The 13,163-nt window shown below is 41.6% G+C and overlaps 1 protein-coding gene across 2 annotated transcripts in view; it reads left to right on the plus strand.

Moving 5' to 3' along the window:
• DOCK1 (dedicator of cytokinesis 1) overlaps positions 1-13,163 on the plus strand; it is a 313,699-nt gene that overhangs the window by 244,913 nt on the left and 55,623 nt on the right. For both annotated transcript variants that reach the window (XM_068400212.1, XM_068400213.1), the window contains exons 34-37: positions 6,231-6,316; positions 6,505-6,661; positions 9,869-9,909; positions 11,203-11,293. In XM_068400212.1, coding sequence (XP_068256313.1) covers positions 6,231-6,316; positions 6,505-6,661; positions 9,869-9,909; positions 11,203-11,293 — 375 coding nt within the window. The remainder of the gene's footprint in view (positions 1-6,230; positions 6,317-6,504; positions 6,662-9,868; positions 9,910-11,202; positions 11,294-13,163) is intronic.

A 13,163-nucleotide genomic window follows, 5' to 3' on the forward strand; every position in this document is an offset into this window, starting at 1 on the left:
TAATTTCCTGTTGGTTATCAATGAATTTCAAATTGACATAGTTCTCCTTAATAAGAAATATGTAGTTTATCTGAATTTCTCTCAACTTTTAGAACCTATAATTCCTTGTTAAGTCTTTTTGCCACTTCTGAGCCCTGTGTTAACCTCCCTTTCCCTGTGCTATAGATTTGCAAACAGAACACAAGGTAATGACTTGTCCAAGTTTCTGTGATGCTGCAGATTCTCCTCTGTAATGTGCAGATTCAAATAAGTCATCCCCCATTCACTTCAATAAGTAACATTTTTAGTTATCTATGGTTGAAATGAAAATGTGTAAGTTTTTGTTGTTTTCTGGCCTTTTGGAGAATATCAGTATTCCTCCCTCACCCCACCAGAAGAGCAAGGGAGAAAGGTAATGCAGTAAGTCCAGAGACCTCCAGAATCACCTACTATTAAATGTCTGCTGGATCTGTTTGCCAACCAGGATGCTGTGGGAACATAGGAAAGGGAGCAGATGAAACTGTTGGGAATTACCACCAACTTCCCTAGCAGCCTTTGAACAAAGTTGTACAGAACTTGTGTGCTATTTCTGCATTAGGACTAATTTCTAGTGGTGTTGTCTGTCACTTGAATTTTATATGGCAAATTCGTTTGTATTCCATATCCAAACAAATGTTTAGCAGCTTGGGGGATTGAAAGTCCTCCTCATCTACAGCTAGATGAAATTGTCAGTCAGCGCTACAAATACAGCCTGACCACACTTCAGGTAAACCTAAAACCAAAAGCGATTAGTTAAGCTGACACTTGAAGGTGCTAGATAGCTTACATTGATTTATTTTCTCCAGTGAGAGATTGTGACAGATGAAGTAGTGGATGTACTCTTTGCTCAAGTTCAAACACATATCCTACAGAGAAGCTGAGATCCTGATCAACTGCAAGGAAAAGTTGATAATCATTTCTTATAATCTTCATAAGGTCACCCCTCAAGCTTTCACTGTCGACAGAAAGATCTGAATCTCAACCCAGAGATGGTGCCAGTTATCCCCTCTAAGCCTCCAGACAGAGCCTCAGCCAGTGTTACTGGCTGTCACGTAAACATTGAAAATTTGACGCTTCTTCACTTGAGAGTAAATTCCATCACAATAATTCCAGGCCTACTTTGTGCTATTTTATGCATTTAAAAAAAAAAAAAAGGAAAACTGAGACTATCAACAGATGCCAGGTGCAGTGCCCCAGAGCCATTAGCTTGTGCGACTCCAGGGCCATTCTTACTCCCATCATGGAATACAATAGCTCTATAAACCTCAGCTTGTGTTGATGAAACCTTCTTCTGTGGAAAGACCACAGGAGGAGCATTAACTATGTTAAATAACGTTTAGTCATCTGGCTTGCATGATCTGCATCATATCGATTCCTTGAGAAGTATCAAGAATGACTGAAGAGTAAAGATATTGTTAATAGTCCTTAAAACCCCAGAAATGCCACAAGTCTAGCTCTGTTCAACCCAAGAGGGCCGTTAGGGAGATGGCCCAACAAAGCCTAGCTTTACAGAAATTTAAGTGAAATTAATATCAGGAAGATACTCAAGATCCTGTATGACAAATGTAATTGCTCTCCTTCGTATGAGTAATCTCTTGCTAAAAAATACATCACCTAAAGGGCTCACGCTGGCAGCAAGTGTCATTTTTCACATTGGTATAGAAAGTCAATTTCTTTCTGGTCTCGTTAGAGAACATGGATTTTGTGACTTCTCTGTTTCATCATTGGCTTGTCTCAGTGTTTTACTTGACACGTCCTTGTACTATGGGAACGTGTTTCAGCTTGTGTTCGCTTCTTAGAGGGGGTGGATTGCATTATTCTTCCTTTTCTCATTTTCCTGTCATTTTTTGAATAATGGGCTCATTGTATTAAAAACCTTATTTCACTTCTCTTTGCATTCGTTTCTTCACAAGGAAAGTAATGAGAGAGTGGAACAGGTTACGCAGAGAGGCTGTGTGATCATCCGTCCATGGAGAGATGTTCAGTCCTTAGCTAAGCAAGTCACAGTTGGCCTGATCTAGTGTTGGCAGCAATCCTGTATCACCTGGGAGGCTGGATGAAATGACCTTCAAAGTCTCTTCCAGACGGTGTTTCTGTGATTTTGTACATTGTTTAGGGTACAGAAGAGCACCTTTGAAACGTTTTAATCCAAGGTTTGGGCGTTTCGTCTTTAAAACAATGATCCATAATAATAACGATTGTTTTAAGATGGAATATCTGTTGTGTGGGTACTTGGTTGATTTTATGCGTGATACAGCCTGTAGTTCAGGTTTCCTGACAGCTCACAGGTCGATTGAGTTTGTGTGTGGTTAGACTGTATCCTGAATTTGCTCTGAGCAGTGGGTGAGCAGGACTTTTTCTGCTGTTATTTGTCATGATAGGTTGTAGTCACTGAGCTTAGAGCAGGGGTTTCTTTTCTCTGTTTGTGAGAGAGCTCTGGTGGGCTACGAGACAGTGTGTAAAACTCAATTTCCCAACTCAAATGCAGAGGACAAAAAGTCTGGGGTTGAATATGAAGGTAGGAAATGATGTGAGCATTGCTTCAGTTAATGCTGAGGAGAACGTGGAGACTTGGAAAGGGAGACAAAAGCAGTGTCCTGGCTCTGACTCTGCATTTTTACTTTACTGCTGTTGAGCCTGTTAAGATACTCAGCGATTGAGTTCACAGAATCACAGAATCACAGAATGTTAGGGATTGGAAGGGACCTCGAAAGATCATCTAGTCCAATCCCCCTGCCGGGGCAGGATTGCCTAGACCGTATCACACAGGAACGCGTCCAGGCGGGTTTTGAATGTCTCCAGAGAAGGAGACTCCACAACCTCTCTGGGCAGCCTGTTCCAGTGTTCAGTCACCCTCACCGTAAAGAAGTTTTTCCTCAAATTTAAGTGGAACCTCCTGTGTTCCAGCTTGCACCCATTGCCCCTTGTCCTGTCAAGGGATGTCACTGAGAAGAGCCTGGCTCCATCCTCTTGACACTTGCCCTTTACATATTTATAAACATTAATGAGGTCACCCCTCAGTCTCCTCTTCTCCAAGCTAAAGAGACCCAGCTCCCTCCGCCTCTCCTCATAAGGGAGATGTTCCACTCCCTTAATCATCTTTGTGGCTCTGCGCTGGACTCTCTCTAGCAGTTCCCTGTCCTTCTTGAACTGAGGGGCCCAGAACTGGACACAATATTCCAGATGCGGCCTCACCAGGGCAGAGTAGAGGGGGAGGAGAACCTCTCTCGACCTGCTGACCACACCCCTTCTAATCCACCCCAGGATGCCATTGGCCTTCTTGGCCACAAGAGCACACTGCTGGCTCATGGTCATCCTGTTGTCCACTAGGACCCCCAGGTCCCTTTCCCCTATGCTGCTCTCCAACAGGTCTGTCCCCAACTTGTACTGGTACATGGGGTTGTTCTTGCCCAGATGCAGGACTCTACACTTGACCTTGTTATATTTCATTAAATTTCCTAATGAAGAGGAGTATTTTGGTATTGTCACAATTTATCAAGCAAACCCTTCATACCAGTGTGTATCTCTCCCTAAAAAGGATTTTTCTTAGCAAAGCAGGAACTTCTGTACAGTCCACGGCCTCATTTCGCACGCAGGTTCAACTTGGCCAGCGTATGTATGTGCACAACTGCTGTAGGCTGCAGCAGAAAAGGACCTTCCAGGAGAACAGGCAGGTGCCTCCAGCTGTGAAGGTTGCCAGGATGCTTCTCCTCACCCTTACTTGCTGCAGGCTTTTCTCTTGCTCTGCCCAGGTTTATCTTGCCCTGTGCATGCAGCAGTTATTTCAGGAGAAAGGGACTGTGGCAGAGCTAAGAGCACGTCTGTTCGGTGCTTGGAATGGGGCATTACGATAACCTCTGTTGGCTGAGGTGGGGCTGTGTGGGCAGAGCTTAAAATGCAGTGTACGTTGGTAGAAGGAGGCTGGTGGTGAACGTAGCTACTACGCCTCCTCAAAGTGGTATAAATTAAGGTAGTGAAAAGCACTCTTATCGTCAGAGTTTCATCATGACATAAGTCTGTGGGTAAGGGTGATCTCGCACTCCTCGCTGAAATAAATACGCCATCAGATTTTCACAGCGTGGACTAAAAAAATACAGTTTCTCTTCCTAACTAAACCAATCTGAGCCCTGCAGCTGGCTGGAGAGAACACCTTGATTTCCCCAGCTTCCCCGTGGGGCTGGCCCTGTAGGACATCCCTGTCCCCTGGTGTCCCCCCAGTCACTGCTGGGCAGTGGTGCTCTGGCCAGGGCAGCAGCACCAGGGGGGCGGCCACACATGGCACCACTTGTGGTTCAGCCTGCCTGGCAGCAGGCGAGACCACGGCCCAGCTCTCCCCCTCTGCGCTGGCATCTGGGCCGCTCTGGGGTGGTCCCATTGCCTGGGTGCCCGTTAGCAGCCCTTGGCAGAGGCTGCTGGGCTGGCAGGGCTCTCTGCGGGGATTTTTTTTTCCTCCTGGTACATAGATTTTGATTTTTGCCTTTCCAGCATAGATATCAGCTCCGTCTTTAGCGCGTGACCTCTACTGAAGAGCTCTTTGAGGTTGTCCTTGTTGCCTCCTTGCAGTTGTTCCCAGGGAAAGAACAGTCTAATTTTGCTTACAGGCTTTCAGCAAGCGCCTGCCTTCTCGGTTACAGAGAGCCCCTCTGCTGGCCAGGCAGCGTTTGGTGGCTGTGACAGAGGAGTTGGCACTGAAGTAGATATTTTGATCAGTGGAAGTAATTTATAAAGACCAAGCAATGCCGTTATGTTACTGGTACAGCTTAGAGGTGGTGGAGTGCAGCACTGGGAAGGAAAGCTCGTGGCTCAAGCAGAGGTGCAGAAGTGGGTCCGTAGGCTGCTGCTGAGCCCGGAGGCTGTGCAGGTGCATCCTCGGTCTGGAAGTGTACTAAGCTACAGACAGTCCATTCTTTTTTCACTCGTACATTATACACCGTTAGTATTAACTGCAGATGCAAAGATCATCTCTTGACATTTACAAAATGTTAGTACACTCTGTTCTTGTGCAGGTGGCCCTTGGCTTCTCCTCGGAATAGTTAGGGACTGCTTAAAAGCAGGTGACAGTGAAAATACTTGGAAGACAACTGTTCTGTCAATGAAGTCCCACTCAGACTAATCATAGAATCATAAATGGTTTGGGTTGGAAGGGACCTTAAAGACCATCTAGTTCCAACCCCCCTGCCAAAGGCAGGGACACCTTCCACTAGACCAGGTTGCTCCAAGCCCCATCCAACCTGGCCTTGAACACTGCCAGGGAGGGGGCAGCCACAGCTTCTCTGGGCAGCCTGGGCCAGGGTCTCACCACCCTCACAGTAAATGGGGTCCCATTCCCCTGCCACAGGCTCCCTTCTCAACCTCAGCTCTTCTGCTGAGGTCTCTTGACAATAGGTTGTCACTAATGGTGTGGATGTCTGTGCTTATTTAATGAAGAACTAGGAATCAGATGTCCAGACTGATTTGTTACATAGCAGCAGGCCTAGAGTGATCCTTCCTCCACTAACAGGTTGCATTTGTTCCTAACCTGGGCCCTAGAGAATTTAGCAGCAACAGGTGAAACCCTCTGTAATCATTAAACATCCAGTGAATTATCCAGTTTGCATTTAAAATGCATTCTGATGCCCACTTAAAGTTGCATTCTTTTATTATTGCCCAAATAAAAATATTACTCTTAAGTTGTCTGAAACAGCTTCCTTCCCCTCTGCAGTGACTTACTAGCAGGTTTGTTAATTGAGTTGTGCCCCACTGTGAGCCAGTATCTGTGTGCTGAACAGGGCGGGTAGTGATGCATCCAGCTGAGTTATCGAGCTGAAGGTGTTACGTATCCTCTCTCATGGAGCTTTGAACCCTTTTGTCTTTTACTTTTGTTGCTATTACCGTTATTGCAGCAGACATTCTGTCCCTGGCTTTGTGTTGTCTTTTTCCCCACCCTCGTTCTTGTCATTAATGTCCTTATTTAGTTTTTTGCAATGCAAATATTTACACTTCATTTAACAACATGACCAATGATTTCTGCAGCAGAAAAGTCCTTGTAGGGCAGCAGATCATCACGGATAGTCTCATACCAGAGCCTGCAAACTCTTTAAGTCAATCAAGCTTTAAAATAGTGGCTAAACATCTCACCGAGGTACCCAACCAATCTGTGAACCATCGAGGCTACAGTAATAAAGTGAAATATTTGCCATCTGATTATTTACGCTTGCTTTGTTTAATTATAGTTTGAAAATGAGATCATCACGAAACTGGATCACGAAGTGGAAGGAGGCAGAGGAGATGAGCAGTACAAAGTGTTATTTGACAAAATGTAAGTGTTGATCAGCGGCGAGATTTATGTCACAGTAAAGTCAGGAGAGAGAGCAATTAGGCTACAATGAACTTTGTAGCCCAGAAATAATTAAAATCTGTTAATGATGCACAATATTTAAAATTGCACCTGAGTCAAGGTTTTTTTTCTGCGTGTGATTAACAAGGTGAATGTAATGGGTTTTTCAGTCTCTTGGAGCACTGCAGAAAACACAAATACCTTGCTAAGAGCGGAGAAACTTTTGTGAAACTTGTTGTGCGCTTAATGGAGAGGCTGTTGGACTACAGGACCATAATGCACGATGAGAACAAGGAGAACCGCATGAGCTGTACTGTCAACGTGCTGGTAAGCAAGGGCTCACCAGCCTGAAATGGTTACTGCATTCTTAATTTTACACCTTTAACAGATGTTTTTGTTTAAAACAGAATACGTGTTGGGATGCTTGTGAAAGTTTGAAATGCCTTTTTTTTCCCCTTTTTTAATGAAGGTGAATCTATGAAAATGTGGGTTGTTACTTCTTTTATTGGTTCTAAGCAAAGGCTTAAGAAGGAATGTTTCAGGGCCTGATCTTTGAGGGCTGTTCATTGACATTTACAATTGACGTTTGAACAACTTTATACAGAAAAACACTTTGACATCCAGAACGTTGGAGTAATATGCAGTTTGCTACCAAATTTTTTATGCATTTGCAATCCCATTTGTATTCTGCTTACTGCTCAGCTTCCGTATTCAAAATTATTGAAGAAATTTGAGTGTTACTATTTCATTCACAGCAGAAAAAGCTCAGGGTTTTTTCCCCACTGATGTGAAATTTCCTCCTCTTAGTTCCAGAAATGCTGGAGTATCTACAAACCTTTTTCCATTTAGTCTAGAGCTGGAAGCAGTAGGAGGTTATCCCCATAGCACGCACATCATACTCTTTGGTGGAAGCATTAGAGTGTGAGATTTTACTAGCACAAAATCAGTGCATATGGGAAAATTAAGTGAAAATAAATTTTAGAGACCCCTAAACATAGTACTAGCTACATTTGATTTTTCCAGTAGGACTCAATATTAAACTGTTAGCCACTAAGGACTCAGAGTTTTCATCCCTCAATCATGAGCAAAGCTTTTATTTCATTTAAATACGTGGGGCACAGACAGTTTTTATCGTTTGTGTGATATGGCTGACAGATTTTGTTCAGGCTGGTTTGGAAAGATCTGAGTAAATAGTTTGTAACTTTAGCACTTGCAAGTAATGCAAACGCTCTCTGCTTGCTCGTGCAGTGTAGCCTTTATGCCACACTATTGCATAAGCTATAAATGAAATGGTGCCCATTAGAATGGGAGAGACATCAAATCAGAAACTGGGATTTTATTTTTAGTTTGTTTGTCCTCTCTGTGCACATCAAAAAGCATCAGAATGTTTAGGGAATGGGCAAAGAGGAGGAACGTGGAGAGTTGTCACTGGCTGTTGATCTAGCAAGTGCCCTTAGGTTGCCCGCAGAAAAGTCATAGCGTCCTCCCGAGCAGAATTTGAGTTAGAAAAGCCTGCCAGCTCGCACCAGGCCAGAGAGGAGATAAAAAAATCACATACGCTCTAAAACACAACAACAAGTTATAAAACTGGGAAAATTTCCTGAGGAAGGTGAATTTATTTCTCCATCACAGTCCTCTGAGACTCCTCCTGGTAATTCTTGCCGTACCAGCCGCAGGGGGACTGACGGCACTCTTGGGGGTTTTGTTTGCTCTAAGTGTCTCTAACAGCATCTCCTGATGCTGATTTTTGTCATCTCAATTTTTCAATTATTTGCAGATGATAAATTTTGTGGGCGATTTACTGCTGTCAAGTTAAATCACCGTGAGATAGCCACACACAGCCCTGCCGTGGAAGTCTGTGGGAAACACAGGAAAGCATCGCAGGGCAGAACTTCCCTTCATTAAATCGGCATGATTTAAAACCTTAGCTTGATTTTAAAGTCCCGTTTGCCCTCCAGAGCCAACACAATCTTTTCATCATTCTCCCGGCACCCGAAGTGAAATTTATGCCTTTGCAAAAACCCAACCCGGGGCTGATACTCAGCGCAATTCCCACCTGAGGTCTCAAAGAGTTCTTAATTGTGACTTTAATGATGCAGAGGCTTTCACAGGATTAAGTTTGTCTGTACTGACTATAGTTTAAGTCAGAGGTTTTGATTTGCATTTAAGCCACTGCTGATGCTTGTTCCTACCCCCACAATCCTGGTGAAAGCAAGCGTGCCGCCAAGGCAGCAGAGCAGATCCGAGGAGGGATCTTGCTGAAAGCTCACGCTCTTCCCCTCCGGTTATTTTCCGTCTCCATCAGTTCCTCGGCCCGTTTGCTGTAGAGCCACACGCGTGTGGGCCAGCACAGCGTAAGGGGAACGTGGGAACCTGCACCCAGAGATGGGGCAGGAGCGGGGACTGCTTGTTGGGGGAGAGGGAACTGTATTAATGTAACATGTGTCAGTGTCAGCCTGCTGCCCAAGCCTCTTCCCACGGTGGTTGATTTGATGTTGCTTCTTGAGCTGCATCAGAAGGGCAGAGCAGCTGGCAGCAATATTAGGATACAGTGGTTTTACATTCTTGATCCACCTAACTCAGAAGTCTCTTCTGCTTTAAAAAAGCAAACAAAACACAAGTAAGAAAAAACAGCAGAAATTTTTCGTGTGGTTCAGTTTGTCTTTGAGTTGAGCTGAAAACCAGTGAGCAGTTATGTCAACTAAAATGGTATATCCACTGAATAATCCGTGATTTCCAGCTCTGGTACCTAGATTGTATCTTATATTTCCATTCTCTCTGAAGGGAACAGTTTTGTATTGGGCTTGTGCATCTGTTAGTGGCTACTCAGGCTGGTCTCATTTAGCATTGAAAAATATTGTAATTCAGTGAAGGAGAAATTTCTTTGTATTTTGTTTTCTTAGATATATTTTAACTTTTGAAGGCAAACCTTAAATTAGATTCAGAAATGCCTTTAGTATCTCACCCAATTTATCATATCTTGCATTTACAATATTTGTAGTGTTAACTAGTTTATCTCAAGACCGGAGGCATTCAGATGTTTCTGAAGAGAGCGATGATAATGTGTGGCATATGAAGCCACATAAATAACACAAATCTAACTTTTTACTTCCAAAGAAACTGTTAGAATTCAAGGGCAGATGATATATTGCTCAACTAAGGTTTGGAGTTTTAAATCCATGGAAGGAACAACTGTTGCTTAAAAATTATGTTTTTGTATATTACAAAATTTCAACTGAAAATGGTTGATGATGTGTGACTTGCAAATGCCAGAAGCAAATTTCTAGCAGTACTGTTCTTGCAAATTCTTAACCTTTACAATGAGACGTAAGCCCGAGTACGCTACATCATGAAACATCACAGCATTAGACTTTATAAGTTAAATAACTTGTGTTCTATCACTGGAGGCAAATTTCATTTTGCGGTTTTGAGGTTGATGTTACGCAATTATGAATTTTTAATGTAGAGCATGTTCTGTATACATCCCAGACTGTGAAATCAAAGACTTTGTAACAAAATGATGTTGTTTTTCAGAATTTCTACAAGGAGATTGAGAGAGAAGAAATGTACATAAGGTTTGTAAACATAACCAGTGACAAACTCCGCTTGACTTACCATAGTGTAATTGGAGAAAATTAAGTTTATATTAAGCAGTCACTTGGGGGCTGGAGGAAAAGATGGAATGAAAAAACACACCTTTACTGAACATTAAATACATTTAAAAGCTATCTTCACTGAGAACAATGACCATCAGAAAATACAGTCATGAGATTTTTTTGGTCCCCCTTCTCCAACTCCTTCAGTTCTATTATGATGAACACTGAAATATCAGGAGTGTTGTTACATGAAGAAACTAAGAAAACTGAGCAAAGAAATAATTTTGCCTCCTGATGAGGTACAAAATATGCAACTTGGGGTAAAAAGGGACATTAAATAATACCTTGACTGATACTTATTTTAAATTTAAAGCTTTTAGGAACCTTTCAAAATCTGTTTTCACACGAAGTAAAAATGGTAATATGTTGTTGTGCTTTTTATAAACCTCAGGGTTCCTAGTCCTCTATTTGTACTTTGGCTTAAAATTGGCTAGACTGTTGTGCTAAAATGATGAAGCTTGTGTTTTTACTGCTATTTTAGGTATCTAAATATTATTCATTAATTCATTCTCAGATGCTTGTTACCTTTTTGGAAGAATTTTCACTTGTGAACTCGCTTCCTGTTGTTTAAATGGTTTTAATTATTGCTTTATTAATTTGCAAAAAGAAAATAAAACCTAGCAAAAGGCAGGATTGATAATTGCGTTCAAACACGTGAAGTTAGGAGTCGTAGGTCTGCCCTATTGAGCATCGCAAACTGTCTCTCACTGTTGAACCCCACCCAATTTCTCTTAACAAACTTATAAATCATAATGAATATCAAAGTTCTGTATTTTCACTGACTTTTTCAAAATATAATTTTAATAGGTGTTTGGTTTGTTGGGGTTTTTTTTAAATTGTCCTTAAAAAAAAAAAACAAACCAACAAACAAATGAAGAGAAGGCCCTTCCAGAGGTGTGATGATATTGAAGTTAAGGAAAAATACGTAGACATCTGTCTCCATAGCTGAACAATTAAAACAATATCTCTTGCACAGAATCTGTGTTGGATTCATTATGCATCACAAGTCATTTATAAGTGTTGGGAAAAAAACACAACGGAAATGCAAATGGTCCTAAAGGTGTTTGCACACAGAAATACGAGCTTTAAATATTCCCACCTATATTTAGTTGTTTGAAGATAGAGTTGAACTGTTGTAGTCTTCAAAATAAATTCTTTAGTAACATTTAAGAACCAACCTTTTGTAAGAACCTTTGTTTTTATTACTTGCAGGTATTTGTACAAACTGTGTGACCTGCACAAAGAGTGTGATAACTACACGGAAGCTGCCTACACATTACTTCTGCACGCAAAGCTGCTTAAGGTAAACGCCAAAATACGTGGCGAGTTGTGAAAATCATGTTAGCAGTAACCAATAGTAGTATTGTTTGTCAGTCTTGGAACATCTGCCCTTTAAAACAGTTAGTAATCTTTTGCACGTGTAGTCCATACGTGCAGGAACCCAGTTCTCTGCCGTTAGCGTGTGTCAGAGCGTGCTTCGCTCCTCTGGAGCTGAAATGAATGGAAGCATGGTCAAGGCAAGAGCACAAGTTATAAATTGCAGAGCTGTAATTTAAATTTCTTCTAAATATCAAAATTATGTAACATGTGGAAGCATCTAAACACATGTTTTAGTAAGTCAGCTCTCCAGGGAATTGTTTTTGCAGAGGCAATACAAGGGAGTGCGGGAGACTGTCGTCCAGTGCTCTTGGCTATCTGTAGATTCAGTTTTGATTCTGAAAAATTAGAGAGAGATTCAAATAGTCGTCTTTCCAAGCTCATGCCTTTAAAAGGTACGTGTAATTTTAATGCAGTATTACACATTTTGTAGCACGTTTGAAGAGACGTAACCCTATTGCTGTTCTTGAAGGAATGTTTTTGTGTAACCTGCAAAATATATAAATAAAATGTTTTATCTATACAAGGTGCATGTAAATAAAGCATTTGAGTTTTTAACACTATGTAGTGTCAGTCAGAAATGTAATGAAGCTGTATTTCATAAGTATCAATCTCACTGAAAGCTTTCAGGGTAGATGGTGTTGTCTCTAACATGCAGTTTATTTCCATGATTATATCACAAATGTGGCAGCGTGTGCCAACCGTGTTCCCGGCGTTATTACAGAAGCTATGCTAATGGTACCCCATTTCATAAAGGAAATCTACCTCATTCTAAGCAGCAAATTGTTCTTAGCAATCTTTGATTTAATCTAAGCAATCGCAAGCGAAATGCGAGTGTAAAATATCTATTTTGAAAACTTGAAAAGTGGAAGGTGTTAAATGAAATGCTTCTAACAGATGCACTGAGAATTATTTGTACCTCAAAACCGAGTAAACTGCATCCAAGCTATAATAAAACTAAATATGTTGCAGAACGTACATGTGCAATTTAAATTAAGACACTTTGAAATGTATTTACTGTATTTCAAAAGGAATAGAGGGTTATTATATAAGAAAACATCACTAGGATTCATCTGGAGTGCAAAAGCACTGTAGCAATAGCTTTATTCGTTATTAAAAGCAGGGGCAATTGCTGGACACAGTCACTTTGGTGATGAAATTTTCTGTGCTGAGATGTGTCAGAGGGGTGAAGGTGGGAGGAGATGGCTCTGACACCTTCAGTCACACGGCTGGGGCGGTCGGTTGCCCGTGGGTAGAAGTTCGAGTGAGTAACTCGCCGAGTCTGTGGCCGTGAAGATCTCTCTTATTCCCACGAGGGACATAAAACAGAACTGCCAAATTGTGTAATACTTGCTCGTCACGCTTTGCACGAATGAGCCTTTAGACAAGATAAAGCATTCATTCCCTTCCACAGGTGCTGCATTTTCTGGAAAAACAATGGAATGAACTGTGCCAAAAAATGTCATTCAAACTTTTACCTGTTATGGTTGGAACGTGTTGGTCAATATGCCTTATGTGACCTTAAATTAGAGTTTAGCCAATTTTATTTTTTCTTACAGAATGCCTTCAGGGACCAGATGAGTATCTTAACAGACTAATTTACTGGAAAGAAATATCCAGTTTTCTTTTCTTATAGTGCAAAATGATAGATGGTGGCAAATGTAAGGGTAGTATTTGTCACAGGTTTTCATCACTAAGCAGATGTTTGTTTATAAATATAATTACGTTATACTTTGGAATTATTTTATTATAGAAGTGTATCGATCTATCTAATACAATGTCCTGTAACTACCAGT

The sequence above is a fragment of the Nyctibius grandis genome, chromosome 4 (assembly GCF_013368605.1).
Source record: "Nyctibius grandis isolate bNycGra1 chromosome 4, bNycGra1.pri, whole genome shotgun sequence".
Lineage (NCBI taxonomy): Eukaryota > Metazoa > Chordata > Aves > Nyctibiiformes > Nyctibiidae > Nyctibius > Nyctibius grandis.